Raw genomic sequence first — 17,577 nt, 5'->3', positions numbered from 1 at the left:
CATTTTACACATAACTATTGTATTTTATTATTACACGCTATTCACAAGCTACACCTGACACCGTATCGTATTTATTAATTTATGAAGTTACTTGCTTGCTACAAATATGACTCAACTACTAAATGATCTAAAATGTAATTAGATCTGTTTGGCATACTGTTTAAAAAAATATCAGTACCACTAACAAGAAAGATTTAATTTTATTAATTTTAGCTTATTAAATATTTTCAGCATACTATGAAAGTCTACCTAAGATATTAAAATCTCTCTAATGGTCTAAAATTAAAAAAAATTCTCAAATAGCTAAAATTCTCTTAAAAAGTCTGCTAAGATCATTAAAACTTTTAAGTCACTCATTATATATTATTAAAGACTTTTTAATCTCAAAGAGACTATTAAATTGTTAAAATAGTTAAAGATATTAATTAAATCTGAAACAGTCCTCTAACACCATCAGTGTTTTATCATAAAAATGTTCAGTCTTCTAAGATGATCAAATCTCAGTTTTAAGATTATCACAGCAGTTGAAAAATATTAGAAATAGATGCTGAAAATGAACAATCAAAAACAAATTCTAAATCATTATTTCATCTGTTTAAGAGTAACACTGTGAACAGCCACAAAAAAGAACACAATGAAACAAAAAACTCAAAGTTACAACACTGCACGCACTAACAACAGGTGGATGTAACCGTACTAAAAAATAGGGGTTCAAAGATAATACAAGGAAACGGGGTAACAGGGATTGTAAGACGTCACAGTACAACAGCGTATCACTGTCACCTGATGATCCAGGGTCACCCATTGCTCCCTGGGAAGGGCTCACCGAACGGCGGTTAGCAGCTAAGAGAAATAAATCAAGGGGTCACCGTTCACACAAGCATGTTAAATATAACAAACTTTAATCTTACAAATGTTAGTCTGTCTCTAATGAATTAAACCAGAACTATTCGATATTGTTATAAAGTAAACAATGTTAGGAAGAAAGCAATTAAACCAGAACTAATCGATATTGTTATAAAGTAAACAATGTTAGGAAGAAAGCAATTTAACAAACAAGCAGAAAAATAATAGCATGTCAGTCCATGTCGCATAAAAATATCAAAATCTGTAATTTTATAATACGCAGAATTATACAAACTCATCTAATTCATATGATACTAATTATGTTCAACCAATCTATGTATTAAAGGTGATTTAAAGCTAATCATTTTATTTCTATCTATTATACTAAAAACATAACAGGAAAAATAACAACTGTGATAAAAAGAGAGAAAAACAGCAAGTTTTAGATATAGTCAGATCTGAGGATACTAACTGTTTAATATCTAGCTTTTGTCCATAAAATCAAGAATCAACTGTAGTTATTTACCCTTCAAAATCTCTAAGAATTTAACTAACATAACCAAATTTGTGTAACTATACATGCTATCGACAAAATCAAGAATCAACTGTAGTTAATCACTGTAAACAACTGAAAATCTTTCTAAGAATTTGACTAACATTCTGAAGACTGATGTAACAGCAGCATTGATTTAAAAAACATTTCATTTTATAAATTTCAATACTCTAATAATATATATTATGAACAAACAAATTCAGTGCAGTGTATTGAGTTGAAAGACCTCATGCATCCATATTAAGCTATAACACAAACTGTAACTATACATGCTATCGACAAACAACCAGGAGATCGCTAAAAAGATAAACTCTCTTCAAACGTAAAAGATGATGATGCTGATGATTTGTCATGCCAAATGATCCTAGGAAACGTGTGATAGCATGTATTGCCAATATTACAAGACAATTACAGTAAGTAGGTTGTGGACAACGCCATACCAGATCACATCAAAGACGAGCCTATAAAAACGCTCATAAGAATAATCTCTCGGTAAGAAAACACCAGTAACCAATATATTATTTCATCATTACAATTTTTTTTTTTTTTAAATAAGAGTTTAATACAGTAGCTAGAATGTTCTCATCAAATTCAGCTTTAGCAATGCAGCAGTTGGAATGTTGTAATCGATGCATACTAATGCATACATCTTTCAACACGTCTCAGTGTACGGGTTTGACTGCTGGTTTGCATGCACAGAGTACTCAGGTAAAACTAATTAACAGGTTTGATAGTGAACATGTGTTCTCATTTCACCTGATTACATATTTTACTGACAGTTGAGCTACTTATACATAGAAGAATGGCATGCTGCTGGGCACGGCTTATGTCAGGAAAAGATTCAAAACCGTTTTCTTATTAAACTAAATTATTTTAAAGTTGTTTTGTTTAACAACACCACTAGAGCACATTGATTTATTAATCATTGGCTATTGGATGTCAAACATTTGATAATTTAGAGAGAAGTTTGTTTTGTTTAATGACACCACTAGAGCACATTGATTAATTAATCATCGGCTATTGGATGTCAAACATTTGGTAATTCTGACTCGTAGGCATCAGAAGAAACCCGCTACATTTTTCCTAATGCAGAAAGGGATCTTTTATATGCACTTTCCCACAGATACGAAAGCACATACCACGACCTTTGTCCAGTTGTGGTGCACTGTTTGGAATGAGAAAAACCCAATCACTCTATAAGCTAAATGGATCCTATGACGCAAGCACCTGAAGTGATCACTCAACCGACTGAGCTAAATGCCACCCTATTTAGAGAGGAAACCCGCTACATTTTTCCCATTAGTAGCAAGGATCTTTTATATGCACTATCCCACAGACAGGGTAGGACATATCACAGCCTTTGATATACCAGTCGTATTGGCCGCAACGAGAAATAGCCCAATGAGCCCACCAACAGGGATTGATCTTAGAATGATCACACATCAGGTGATCACTTTACCACTGGGCTACATCCCGCCCAAGTTTTTTAAATGATCATCATACTAACGGAACTAACTAAAATTGGATCATCACTACCAAACCAGTTTGGATAACTTAGGAATGAGCAATGTATGGATATCTGAGTCTTTCATATCAGTAAACCGTCTCTTGCAACAAATAAAACAAAGGCAATACGATCAAAATTTATAAACATGGAGAAATAACGTATCACAGTCATCAAGAGTCAAAAGTTACGAGCTATATAATGTAGTGTTGTTTTTTTAAAAATTACTTTAGTATTCTTCCTGAAAAGCTGTGATCAGTTATCATAAAATTTAGAACGTCTAATCATTACTTACCCATTGAAAATGGTTGTGGGAAAAACAAACCTATAGGTAAGAGACTTTATACACTATGTGACGTAACTGTTATTGGCAATGAGTTTTACTATATTTGTGTTTGTAAAACAAAATTATAATTCAAGTGTCCAGTATTTACATTCATATTACTATACATGACCAAGTACAGTACTTATAAATTTAAAGAATTGATGAACAGTAAGCAATATTCCTCAGTCATCCACAATCATAAATCCGAAATTTGAGCTCTGTATTGCAAGTATATTGTCATTTGGCTAAATGTGGTAGGTGTTAAACTTAACTAAAAAATTACACTATCATTTTTGAACTATTTATTTAAAGTCCCATTATATCAAGAAATAATGATTTGAGATGGACTGACCCTATAAATATTACTTGGACATTAGATGCAATGACAGAATATTGTTATTATTAATAGCTTCGTCGTTATAAATGACCTTTTATATGGATATTCCACATTATTTTCACCCTCTAACTGGAATGGTCTATTCTACGGTGGATCCCACAAATCCCCCTCCCTGGTTACCATTATCCTCACCATATACACATGTTGAGATTTCCTCAAATGAATTGGGATTTATCATCTCATTGTTACTCACTAGTTGTTTTTTTTCTTCTAACTTTTATCTTAACAGGTGTAAATATAGGCTCCAAATGAAACTACTCCAGTATATCACCCATAACCATGTTTTTTTTTATAACAAATGCACCACGATCGCTGTTGCATGAGAAATCTGTCTTGGAATCTATTTATTGTTAGTGGCTTCGTTGTCTTTCTGTGTAAACTCCTGCAGGTCACGTAATCATATTCCGATAGTCACTCCACATCCGCTTTGTAGGGAGACAACTCCTTTCTTAAAGATGGTCATCTCCATAAAGTAGAAATAATCAGGATTTTTTTTTATGAATTCTGGTAATGCACTTTTTCTATTTTTAGATGCATATATTGATATATCCACTTTGGATAGGCGTCTTTTCAATAATACTCCTCCTTTAAGTAGTAGTTGTACAATGGACAAATGATTAAAGGTTGCAAAACTGTACACAGGTGTACGAAAGTTGAGACTGAATAAAGGAAAGGAATATTTATTTTAACCACACCTCGGCACATTTTAAACTATGGTGTCCAATACATGGTTATTTTGGCATTTGGCTGAAAGAGAGAAAACCTGTGATGCCATATAGGCTACTTTTACTGACAAAACAGCAAGCATCCCCCGAAATAAGATGCGAACAACTGGTCAGGAATAACCGTAACAGCAAGTCCAGCAACTAATTGTGATTTACTTGTGTGAAAAACATTGGAGGATTGGTGATTAATGTAGGAATTAATGAAGGAATAGCTATAAAATAATACTATAATACCACAAACAGTATCTGAAGTATTAAAAAGTGACAATGATAACTTCAAGTTAACCAATTTTTTTTTACAATGATGACTTCAAAGTTAGCAAAAAATAATGAGTGACAATGTTAGAAGAGACAGCAAGATAAAAAGACCATTCACGGAAATCTAACTACCGTAGTGTTAGCTTCATGCAGCTAAAATATTAATGAACTAATTCCAAATACATTTGAAACATGTAACACACTAGGATAGTAATATTCTACAACACAAAAATTATTTAATTGTTAAATTATAAATTGATACTAATCTGTACAACAGTTTTCTGTGCATACAAACCATAGACATATATATTAAACAAATATTTTGATTAAACTATGTGACCAAAATAAAGTTTAAAAAATTCCAACAAGATTGTGCTTTCAACAAGTACAAATGTATAGTCTATCCCTCATTAGACACTAAACTAAGCCCAGCTTTAATCACGTTTTATACAGTGTCAGTTAACGGATACTCACAGTAGCTACTTGTAACAAGAACATGAGATTTCATGTTGCATTGTTGGTATTAGACAGACTACAAAGGTAAACAAAACCTTTTTTTATAGCTTGGGTATTTTATTTGCCAAGAAATCCTATCAGGAGAGTAGTCTTTTTTGTGAACTGGATATCTGGTTTATTTTAATTGCAGTTGTAAAGTTTATTCTATGTTGGGGTTAATATTCAGCTGTCACCGTATGCCACAACCAAAAGAAGGGCTCTTTTAAAAATCTTTTACAGTGAAATTTGTCCAGTTGGTTTTTAATATCTATGTAACAATTGAAAAGAAAATGGTTCCTTAAAGTATTATATTCACAAGCACTCTTTTATATTTTGTAGTTGACCTAAGGTCTGTAAATTTCTATTTCTAAATGTTCCACCCAGCCAACGTTTGTACAGATTGAAGAGATAAGAACAGTATTTTCTAACAAGTGACATAACAAGGGTTTATCAACTACTGGACTAAGCTACAACCAGAACTAGTACACCCTGTGAGTCACTATTTATTTGTAATCTCTGATCTACCTGGACTCATAGCTCTTCTTGGAGACCTTGGTGACAACTTGGGAGACTCACAGACATTTAAGCCCAGAGCTTTGCTTGCCTCCTCAACTCCAAAATCAAAGGGTTTTGGTGGTCCTCCAGTGGCCACTGCTTGGGATGGAGCGTGCCTGGGACTAGCTGCAAGAGGAGGGGGACCCCCGGGACCGGTCATTCCTGGAGGACCACCTGGGGCACCCATGGAATATCCCATTGGAGAAGGTCCTTGTGCCATGCCAACCATGGGAGCTACTTGGGACATGCCACCTGGAGATCCATGTACACCAAAGGCAGACATGAAGTCGGACCCAACAGGAGCAGCGGTAGGGTCTGGCATACCAGGAACTCCCCTCCCAAAGCCAAGACCTCCAGACATGAAGTCTGGCCCTGCTGAAGGCAAGGTGTAGTCAGGAGTAACTCGGCCGAAACTTGCAGACATAAATTCAGATCCTACTGGGGCCAAGGAGTGGTCAGAAATGGGTGTAACCCTACCAAGGTTTCCAGACAGGAAGTCTGAGCTTCCCTGAGACAGGGTTTGGTCAGAAGGAATGGGAGTAATCCTTCCGAGGTTTCCAGACATAAAGTCTGCCTCGGCAGGAGTGGATGCACGGTCAGGAGGAACAGGTTCACCCATCAGGTCTGCTACAACAGGGACCTGGGTGTGCTCGGCAGGCAACGGCTCCTGCTGCTCAGAACCCCCCAAACTGGACGTGCCAACACCTCCAGATGCAGACTGAGACGTCGACTCCATGCCTTGGGCTGAAGAAGCAACATCACTCCCAGCTACTGGCAGCATTAACAGGAAGGTTGCAAGTCATCACAAACAAAATTAACTTTCCTTAAAATATTACATTATAATTTAAACATTGTACCTGTATTAATATTATCAAAACGTTTCAATACAAATTTTATTTAAACCATGTACAAAACTGTAATACTAAAAAAAGTAAATATAATTTTAAACTTTAAATATGCATTAAGAAGAAAACTGTATTCCATTCTAAAAAGAATGTTTTGTTGCTTACTAATGTATTCCTTTACATTTTCTAAATAATATCCAATATAAAGAGTCACGTCCAGAGGCAAAGCACAGAGATAAAGAAAACAGATGTATGCCCATAATAATATGCTACGATCTGAAAGAAAAGCAAAATGTCTTCAAAGAAGCGACCGTACCTTGTGCAGTGCTCAAGATGGAGGGGTGCATCACCGCACCAGGAGACGGTGAGAGGTCCAAGCCAGCTGTTAGTTGATCACATGCAATGAAACATGCACCAGTTAGAGAGAGGTCACAGGCATCAGTTAGAGAGAGGTCACAGGCATCAGTTAAAGAAAGGTCAAAAGCAGCTGGATGTGCCTACTATTCAAACTCAAATGATTATAAAACATTCTCTCTTTTAGCCAATTTAAAACTTCTTTTTGGCTAATAAAATAATCAACTTGGACAAACTCCTCTTTGTGTCAGTTACTTTTGTTAACTCTGCAGATTGTGATAGAGTGATTCATCATGTGGAAACTTTAGAATGAGCACAACTGATAGCATAGCTAGTATGTCTTGGAACAGTTAACACCAAATTTTGAGTACAAGTGACAGGAAGACTCTAGAATTTTAAGACATCAATGACATTAGCACAGCCATCCAACTGCTTGGTTAGTTATAACAAAAAGACAGAAAGACGGAAAACTAACAAAATTCAGGATTAAATCATAAATCAGAAGATAACAATGTTCAATTATAACCAATTTACAATATAAATCATATATAACTTATGTTTATATCATAAATCATGTCCTCACCCGGGGCATGCAGCAGTCATCTCAATACCTGTTACTGTCATGGTATCACAGCACATTCACTATTTGTCAGTCATATGATCACTGCATATTAGCTTGTCAGTCATATGATCACTGCATATTCGCTTGTCAGTCATATGATCACTGCATATTCGCTTGTCAGTCTCATGATCACTGCATATTCGCTTATCAGTCATATGGTCACTGCATATTCGCTTGTCAGTCATATGTTCACTGCATATTTGCTTGTCAGTCATATGATCACAGCACATTCGCTTGTCAGTCATATGATCACTGCATATTCGCTTGTCAGTCTCATGATCACTGCATATTCGCTTGTCAGTCATATGGTCACTGCATATTCGCTTGTCAGTCATATGGTCACTGCATATTCGCTTGTCAGTCATATGATCACAGCACATTCACTTGTCAGTCATATGACCACAACACATTCGCTTGTCAGTTATATGATTACTGCATATTCGCTTGTCAGTCATATGATCACAGCACATTCAATACTTGCAAGCAATATGATCACTGCACTGTCACATGATCATTCCATATTCACTACTTGTTATTGTCATACAATTGCTACACATTCACTACTTGTTACTGTCATACAATTGCTACACATTCGCTACTTGTTATTGTCATACAATTGCTACACATTCGCTACTTGTTACTGTCATACAATTGCTACACATTCGCACATACAATCACACATACTTGTTACTGTCATACAATTGCTACACATTCACTACTTGTTACTGTCATACAATTGCTACACATTCACTACTTGTTATTGTCATACAATTGCTACACATTCGCTACTTGTTACTGTCATACAATTGCTACACATTCACTACTTGTTACTGTCATACAATTGCTACACATTCGCTACTTGTTACTGTCATACAATTGCTACACATTCACTACTTATCATAGTACCTCTGCACATTCACAACTTGTCACTGCCATATGGTCACTGTATAATCACTTGTCAAATGATCACTGTATATTCACTACTTGTCATTTCACTTGTCATTGTCATATATGATCGCTACACATTCAATACTTGTCACTATCATATGATCACAGCACAATCACTACTTGTCACTGTCATATTATAACTTCAGATTCTTCAACTACTTATCATACTGTCAATTGGATGTACCACTTCCACCATAAGGTTAAAAGAGAAGTGTCTAAGTACTAAAGGATGTACTTTGTTACAATGTAAATACTGAAGCTTAAAGCACAAAGAATGTGATGACTAAAAAGCCAGTGAGAACTAAGTGATCCCAAAAATAGTAAAGTATTGTTTGACAGTGTAACTCAAAGGGCGTAAAACCTTCTGATTTTACAGTTAAAGCTGTGGGAACATCTAGAAATTGGGACATCAAAAGCCTCAATAAACATAAAAATGAATGTCACAGTGTAGAAGCAACATAATGAGAGCAAATGCTTTGATAAAACCAAAATATAGGACACCAAAAGCCTCAAAAAAGTAAGCTATATCAAATATCTAAAGCCAAATCATTGAATGAAATTAAAAAAAAAAAAAAAAATCATAACCAAAATATATGATACCCAAAATGGTAGAAATAATCCATAAAAATTGTTAAAATATCCATAAATTGTTGGGGTTGGGTTTTTTTTTTTTTTTTTGGGTGTGTGTGTGTGTGTGTGTGTGTGTGTGTGTGTGTGTGTGTTAATGAAAGGTTGCCATGTTAAGGACCCTGGATGGGGATCACACTAGTGATTAAGTGGTTTTGAAAATGCTACCACCACAGTTTTTGCATACTGTCCACTTGTTAAGATATTATCCATGACCAAATAAAAACATGCAACAAGCCATGACATGGGTGAACCTAACAGCATGATTTTCAAAACCAGTCAGTATCTGCAAAACAGAATAATGGCCAAACGGTTGGGTTTTTTCCAAAACACCTGTAATTAAGAAATTCTTGTGCAACCACTGGTGATATGAGAAATGCCAAATGTCAGTACCTGTTTTTATTCAATGATTACGTCACTGGTCTAAGCACCTTATTCGTGAGTTTGTATGAATTGATGTAAAGCTGCAGAAATAACCCCGGCTAAATGTTGGGTATGGACCATTCCATCCACAACTATGTATGGCACACGATGATGTTAGCTATAATTTTATAATTTTTAAGTGACAAACCACTTGTTATTAATTACAGCCACAATAATCTCTGATCAGCTAACCTGCAGGAGTAGAGTTTGCATTGTCGAATGCCTTTGAAAAATCTACTTCATTGCTGTCGAAATTTGACCCTGCTGAAACAATAATAAACATATTATTAAATCACAAGGACAAATCTAACAAAGCTGAAATAAAAGAGACAATTTTTATAAAGAAACCACACACTCTAACTTAGGGATGTGAACCATTAAAGACTACTGTCCTTCAATGAGGTCATACTTTTATTGTGAACTTCTTCTTTGAGTACTAACAAACCATAACAAAACACTTTTCACTAAGGTGTCAACAATCAATTTCTCCTTTAATTAATTTCCAAATACTACAAAATATTAGGGCTCACACTAATAAATTTTGGTTTAGTAAATTTACAGATATGTAGTCTTTTTTTTAAAACTTATAAAAATGTGGTTAATTTAATGATTATTTTATAACCCAAAAACTAAATGTTGTAGTCATTTTGTATAAAAATTAACAATTCATTATTTTGGTAATGGACAGGGTGAGCCCTGAATAATGTAGAGCCCATACTTTTTACTGAATTACAGGGATGCTCATTATCTTTGAAAGTAGGATGCAGTTTGAGAACAAGGTGGTGGCTATATGTACTGAGCACAGCAAAGTGTACAAGTTGTACACATGAAGATATGGCAGCTGTAGCCACCACAAATCACCACTAGCCAACTAGTCTACTGATGAAGATCCTGGCTTTACCAACTTGGATAGCTTCACTCAACTATAGATTATTTATGCCAATAGAAATTCAGCCCCAAAAGGGTTAACAATAAAAGAGTAGAAACAGTGAAACCTGTCTAAACCAGATAACGCTGGGAACCTAATATTTATCCCATTTAAACAGGATTTGGTGTTTAGAGGGCTGCATTTTAGAATTTAAAAAGATTCGAGACCATGAAACTGAGGCCAGTTTTGACAGGATTCCGATTTGTTCAGTGTCTGGTTTAGACAGGTTGCACTGTAACCATCAAAAATCTTCTTACCATTCCAGGCTGTGTTTGTACTTGACACAAAAGGATTGCTGGATGTGGTGTAGGCCGTTGCCATGACGTTCTCTATGTTCTGCTGAAAGGGGTTTTCCGAGAGCCCCAGCAGGTCGTCACTAGGTTTGGTCCCGTTGGTGAGAGCATTATTGGCTGCCGTCGGTGATGCTGGTGTGAACAGGTTGGATGACTTGGGTGTACTGCTCGTCGTCGTACTGGCGGGCGGGGCAAACGGGTTGCTCTGTACCGGCGCTGTCTGGGTCGGTGAGGTGGTGCTGGTTGTCTGGAGTTCCTTGATCCGTTGTTCCTATTAGCAAGAAAAACATCAGTAGAAAACAGACCAACAACAGTTAAAACTTTAAAATATATATCCTGTTGTTATCATAAATCAATGTTTAACTTGAAATTTCAGTTCCATATTCCATATTAAAATTTAAGAATAAACCAAGGGTCACAATTACTGTCATTTTAACAAGTGTACAAATTGTACTCTCGTTTTTGTGTGTATATCCCTGCCCCTCCAAAATGTTGGTTTAGTCGGACTATTTATATCAACAATTCTGGTGGGGTTAAACCCCTTCCCAAACGGTTTGTATTTTCATGAAAGTATTGATAATAGTGAATATCTCCTTATGTGACAGGGATCATGTATACAGAGTTCATTCTGAAAAATTGTGGTACTAAAACCAAAGAAAATGTTTATGAGACAGTAATGTAAAACATATCAACTCCTGTTTATAAAAGAAAAAGAAGAAAAGAAATGGTATCATCTCTCTAGCAGCTAAGAAAGGTAGAAACTATTAGAATGTCTTGTAAAGGTAGTAAATATAGACAGTATTCTACCAGCAGGTAAAGAAATACAGGCAATATATTACAAGGTATATATAAATCACCGTACATTTATGATATGCTTTGTACTGAATACCAATAATAAATTTCACCATTTAAACCATTATGATCATCTTTTAATCAATATCAAGTAGGCATCAAGGTTATAAATAACACCTATACTATGCTGCTTGGGACTGTGGGAAATTAAAATTGATAAATAAATAAATAAATATTTTTTTTTTTAGCATAAATCATCAAAACAATCTGTACGAAGTTGTAAAGGTTACAAGGGGAACCTATAAAATTACATACCTGTTACATACTGAAAATGAGATAAGAAAAGGAAAACAACTTGACCACAGAATAAAGTGGAACATTTGTGGAAACCTACATGACCGTGAAAATCATCCTGATTTATTTTTGTCTTTCAGCTGCATCTAAATCCTCTAATTAAAATACAACCGCTTCAGTGGACTTGGCCCCGGGGCAGACATGCTTGAAGCTCTAGTGGCATGTAAGCATGTAAAAATTTACAACCAACCAACCGCTTCAGTGCATTTAAGCTTGTTCAATAAGTCGATGGAGTAAAATCACGAGTGACAGAAGACCTAGCCATGAAAACAACTGAGGGGAGTGATAACCTGCTTAATTAACTTAGACGATGAGGAGTCTGGGACTGGCAGAAATTAATGGAACTTAGAGGCATTATTTCTTTTCTGGTCTCCATTGCTTAAAATTGGCTTGGAAACCATTAAACTAAAAACAGGCATTACTTCAGAACAGAATTATTATATTTATTTTAAAAACCCCAAATCATACAGTGCGTATGTGACAATCTACTGGAAGTTAATTGTAATTTTAAAGTAATATCAATCACAGAATAAATGAATTAATTGTAGTTTTATCTCAAATTGTTTTGGTAATCCAATAAAAGTCTTCTATCAGCTTGTCACATCTGCTGATTAAAAAGATGCAAAAATTCAGTTCATTTGTTATTCTTCTCACATGCTTATTATTCACACTTCACCAATTTACAATACAAATACTCAGATCACTGAAATCACACACGGAAATTTAAATGCATGCAGACATAAGCTTAGCACATCACGTGAAGCCCACTTTATCAAAAAGCTCCTAGCAATTATATGGCTAACAGAACCCACCAATAAAGGGGACTGTTAGAACATGTTAGTAGAGAATGCAGGAGAACCAACCAATAAATGTGTTGATCATAAACTACCATTGTAACAGGCCAAACCTAACAGTAATGTTGTGTCCACCACTCAACCCACCCAGTACACAGAAGTCTACTGCTAAATCATTGACAATAAAAATTGTTTCATTCAAATGTGAGGGTAAGATTACTATTTGTTTTTTGTATTAAACCAAGACTATTTCTATGTTCTCCAGTGTACAACCACATTAAAACACTGATGACAAACATGTCCTATGATTTATCTAAAGTGGTGTTTATGTGGTGAACATATTCATATCCAGAGTTTAAGATGGACCAGAAAACATTCATTAAAACATGTGATGAATTTGTTGTGAAAATCTGTAACCAAATTCAAATTTCACTTGGTAAAAATAATATATAACAGTATTAAGACTATTTAAAAATCAGTATTTGATTTAATAAAGAATTATATCTTGCCAAACTCAACTTTACTTCACATCTGGTAATTTAGCAAAGAAATGCTTAACCTTCTGACTACTGCAGGTGAGAAATCTCACCCAACGTCACGGCAGTCGACATACTGTACACTGTATACAGTGCATTCTCCAATTTATATTTCCCGCCGTTTTGCACATGACACTCACAAGGAAAAAATTATATAACAGGAAACAGAAGACAACTCAGTTTCCTGTATCTTTAGGTTTTCATTTTTTTTCAATGGAAAATACCTTGAAATTTTGAGTTAAAAAAGTGGTTTTCTACAAGTATTTTTGCTTGACAACAATGGTGTCAGGTCACGGTATTTTCAGGGATCGATAGCTGATTGTGACAGCTAATTGGATAATACATTTGATCCTTTTTACCAACAACGAAAATCACCAATTTTTGAATATGAATAGTAGTTCATTTCTAAAAAAAATATTCTGGTCAGAAAACCACTGTTATTGGGAATAATGGATATAAAATGCCCACAAGTAAATGCACATTTTTCAGTGAACTTTATTTTATGTATTATAAAACATTTATGTGAATAAAAATTATAAATTTGTACCCACTCAATGTGGTTTTTGTCCAAAATTAATCCAGTAGTCTAAAAGTGTACATATAAACACAACATGTGGTGAAAAATCTCATAACAGATGTTGTTCCCACAAATCAGTTATCAATGTTCATTGAGAAACACAATCATTAAAAATTCTCCTCCAAAAACGTAGACAAAAAGCAAATACAACAACAAAAACAAAATCACAAATACTGCAAAAGGTCACAACTTAGTTATCCACTATTCAGATAGAATTAACGAAAATTAGTAAAACATTCATGACATTTTTTTTTTTTTTCAAAAGTGTTAACTGAGTTAATAGAGAAGTTGGAATACCTGTTCCTTTCCATGCACGAGGCATGCACGACTAGGATGTGAGGATAGCAACACTGAGTAGCAGCAAACAGCAGCAGTAACGTAGAGATCACGGGGCAGTCGACATTCAAGAGAAAGGTTGATGAGAAGAATAAAGGGTAAAACTTACTACCTTCAGTTGCTGTAGTCTGCGGTTCTCCTCGTCGAGGATTCTCTTCTTCTCCTCCTCACTCACGTCAAACGCGTTGCTGTTGTTGGTTATCGTGTTGAGTGCTGTCGAGAAGCCGGCCGGTCTGAAACACACACACACACAGTCTCATCAACATAACTCAACTGTGGTGATCATTGTCACATAACTTAATTGTGGTGATCATTGTCACGTAACTCAATTGTGGTGATCATTGTCACATACCTCGACTGTGGTGATCATTGTCACGTTGACAGGTACATGTGTTCGTCTTGTTATCAAAATGAACACCCCCAGTATCAGTGTAGTCACAGGATTGAAAACAAGCAATCTGAGATTACCAGGCCAAACAATGTTTTGTATCTCCTACATTCAAGGGCCATACCTGTGAAACATTAATAAATCCCTATGAAGGTCAAATGTGATCTGTAACTATACATGATAAAGCTATACACAAAATTTCAGCTCAATATCTAGAGGCACTGTGAAAAAAAGTCAGGAAAACTAATTTTCATATCTCCTAAGTTCAAGGGCCGTAACTGTCAAACTGTGAAACTATGTGTGGGTCAGACAGACAGACAGAACCTATAGTTCCCTCTGTTTGGAACAAATAAAATGCCACACCCAGTTTTAGGTTACCACAAGATTGAAAACAAAAGCATACAAATTATAAATGTGTTTTGTTTTTCTTTCTTTCCTTTTAATGCTAACATAATTGCAAGACAAACAACAGAATTTTGACAAATTAAAACTAATCAAAGGACCAAAACATGTGACTAACACTGATTGAAGACTAAGCTAATTATAAGCTTCCTAAACACCTCAAATACCTTCAGAATCTCAGAAGTTTTCAAATTACTTATTTTTCTTTCAAACTATATTTCAACTCATTAGTTGATTTGTATATAGTTAATAAAGTTTAAAAAATAGTTAACGTATCTAACTTTTGAAGACTTGTTAGAAATTTAAAACAAATTATTTTTAACTTACAACACAGTTCAAGATCATCTTTATTTTCCCACCCAACAGAAGAGGTATATGATGACAGAAGAGGTATATGATGAAAACACTTTATATTTTGCATGGTAACCCATACAACAGGAAAATTTAATATTTTTACTTACTTTGCGGTTCCTGTAGGAGTTGTCACTCCCTTCTTTCCCTCCAACTGCTGCAAGTGCTGTTCTAGCGCGTCCAGCAAACTGGCAGGAGCCTGCAACCAATCACAGAAATAATCACATGGCACATAATTATAAAAACGGTAGATTATAAAATGCCAAATAAAAAAACATTTAAGGGGAAAAAACAAAGAATAAACATCTATGAAATGGAATATAATGTCTGAACATAAAATTCGCCTTAATAGTCAAATTTTTAAAATTTATTAAACCAATAACTTTGTGAAGACTGTCAAGTCTATTTTAAATACAAATATTCAGGCGATTTTTAAATTCTATTGTTGAAAAGCAAAAAGGTCATTATTATGATGACACTGAAATAATACTTCTATCATTGGCCTGACTTTTGATTTGTATCAGATAAAAAGTATATCAGGGTCAGCTGAATATGAACGACCACATGGCAGGGATCTTGATACTACAAAATTGGGTAATGCAATATTCAGTGGGACAATGTTTTTCCCCCGTGATATTGATTAAAAAGGTAACATTAACCTGTGATAGACAGGAAATGAAGGACCCCATAAATATACTTCTACACCAGCACTGAATGGTATAACAAACTGGAGTTACTCAGAGAAATTTAATAGCCGTGTAACGACAGCTGATCTAAATATAAGAAACTACAATATGTATTGTAAAACTGGTGATTACTGGCATGTTGGGAGGGCAATGAACAAGACCGTTACATTGAACAAATAACATGTGAAGTCTGCTTATGTATATAAAACAGCGTATCATTATACAGCATGCTCTAACTGAAAGGAACTACAGGAAGTACCTAAACTTGCAGAAACCTCAAACCGAAATCATGCACAAAGCAAACAGCATAGGTGACTATAGCTCCCAACTTTTGACTATCTACGAGTACAATATGTCAACAGAAAACTAACTGCCTTCCTAACTGAACCATCGGCATGGTTCAAAACAGGATTCAACCCAATAGTGCATTAACCTTTACTGTAACACAGACATGAACTTTGAATCTAACACCAATTACTGAAACTTTGAAACAAGAGTTCAGAAAACAGATATGTATCTCCAAAACCAAAAAATGCATAGTACATAACTCCAGGTATTATTCCCTACAATATCAAAGAATATTTTGGATAATACTTTTTTTTTAGCATTGAAGTCAGCATTTGGTGTTGCAAAGTATGGAAAGAAAGAAAGAAATGTTTTATTTAATGACACACCCAACACATTTTATTTACGGTTATATGGCGTCAGACATATGGTTAAGGACTACACAGATTTTGGGAGGAACCCCGCTGTCGCCACTACATGGGCTACTCTTTCCGATTAGCAGCAAGGGATCTTTTATTTGCACTTCCCACAGGCGGGATAGCACAAACCATGGCCTTTGTTGAATCAGTTATGGGTCACTGGTCGGTGCAAGTGGTTTACATCTACCCATTGAGCCTTGCGGAGCACTCACTCAGGGTCTGGAGTCGGTATCTGGATTGAAAATCCCATGCCTCGACTGGGATCTGAACCCAGTACCTACCAGCCTATAGACCGATGGCCTAACCACGACGCCCGAGGCTGGTTGCAAAGTATGGGTTAATAAGCCTACAAATTATCACAAGGAACAAATAAGGACCAAGTGTTAAAACTTCTGACATTTGTATTGCAACAAGACATAGCCAGAAACTTTCAAATAACTGAATCACCACTATATGGAGCCACAGGACTCAAAATAAGATGTGAAGGGTTGTTCAGCTTACCAGACTTATTGCAGTAACCTAGCTACATTAGTTTTGGGAAATAATTATTTTCAAAACACTCAAGTCAGCATGGACTGTAGCCAGTAAGGAATAATTCCCTTTGAAACACTTCAATCAGCATAAACTGTAGCCAGTAAGGAATAATTCCCTTTGAAACACTTCAATCAGCATAAACTGTAGCCAGTAAGGAATAATTCCCTTTGAAACACTTCAATCGGCATAAACAGTAGCCAGTAAGGAATAATCCCCTTCGAAACACTTCAATCAGCATAAACTGTAGCCAGTAAGGAATAAACTCCTTTGAAACACTTCAATCAGCATAAACTGTAGCCGGTAAGGAATAATTCCCTTCCGAACATTTCAATCAAATCAGGATATACAATGGCTTTAGAAATTTTCTTTCTTAACCATTTGAAAAATAAAACCAAAACTAAAAAACCCAAAGCACCACGGCAAGG

At 35.3% G+C, this 17,577-nt stretch overlaps 1 protein-coding gene across 7 annotated transcripts in view; it reads right to left on the bottom strand.

Annotated features, from left to right (window-relative positions):
- LOC121371834 (phosphatidylinositol-binding clathrin assembly protein LAP-like) overlaps window positions 1-17,577 on the bottom strand; it is a 68,934-nt gene that overhangs the window by 15,657 nt on the left and 35,700 nt on the right. For 3 of the 7 annotated variants that reach the window (XM_041498018.1, XM_041498016.1, XM_041498019.1), the window contains 6 exons: window positions 15,339-15,427; window positions 14,197-14,320; window positions 10,663-10,969; window positions 9,670-9,741; window positions 6,820-6,885; window positions 3,199-3,228 (listed from right to left, as the gene is read on the bottom strand). In XM_041498018.1, the coding sequence (XP_041353952.1) occupies window positions 3,199-3,228; window positions 6,820-6,885; window positions 9,670-9,741; window positions 10,663-10,969; window positions 14,197-14,320; window positions 15,339-15,427 (688 nt within the window). The remainder of the gene's footprint in view (window positions 1-3,198; window positions 3,229-6,819; window positions 6,886-9,669; window positions 9,742-10,662; window positions 10,970-14,196; window positions 14,321-15,338; window positions 15,428-17,577) is intronic. The other 4 variants (XM_041498017.1, XM_041498020.1, XM_041498022.1 and 1 more) reach the window with 3 other exon arrangements.

This window comes from Gigantopelta aegis, chromosome 4, assembly GCF_016097555.1.
Source record: "Gigantopelta aegis isolate Gae_Host chromosome 4, Gae_host_genome, whole genome shotgun sequence".
In the NCBI taxonomy this organism is placed as follows: Eukaryota; Metazoa; Mollusca; class Gastropoda; order Neomphalida; family Peltospiridae; genus Gigantopelta; species Gigantopelta aegis.
The sequence above is the reverse complement of the archived record's forward strand: the minus strand, read 5'-3'. Positions and strand labels throughout refer to the sequence as shown.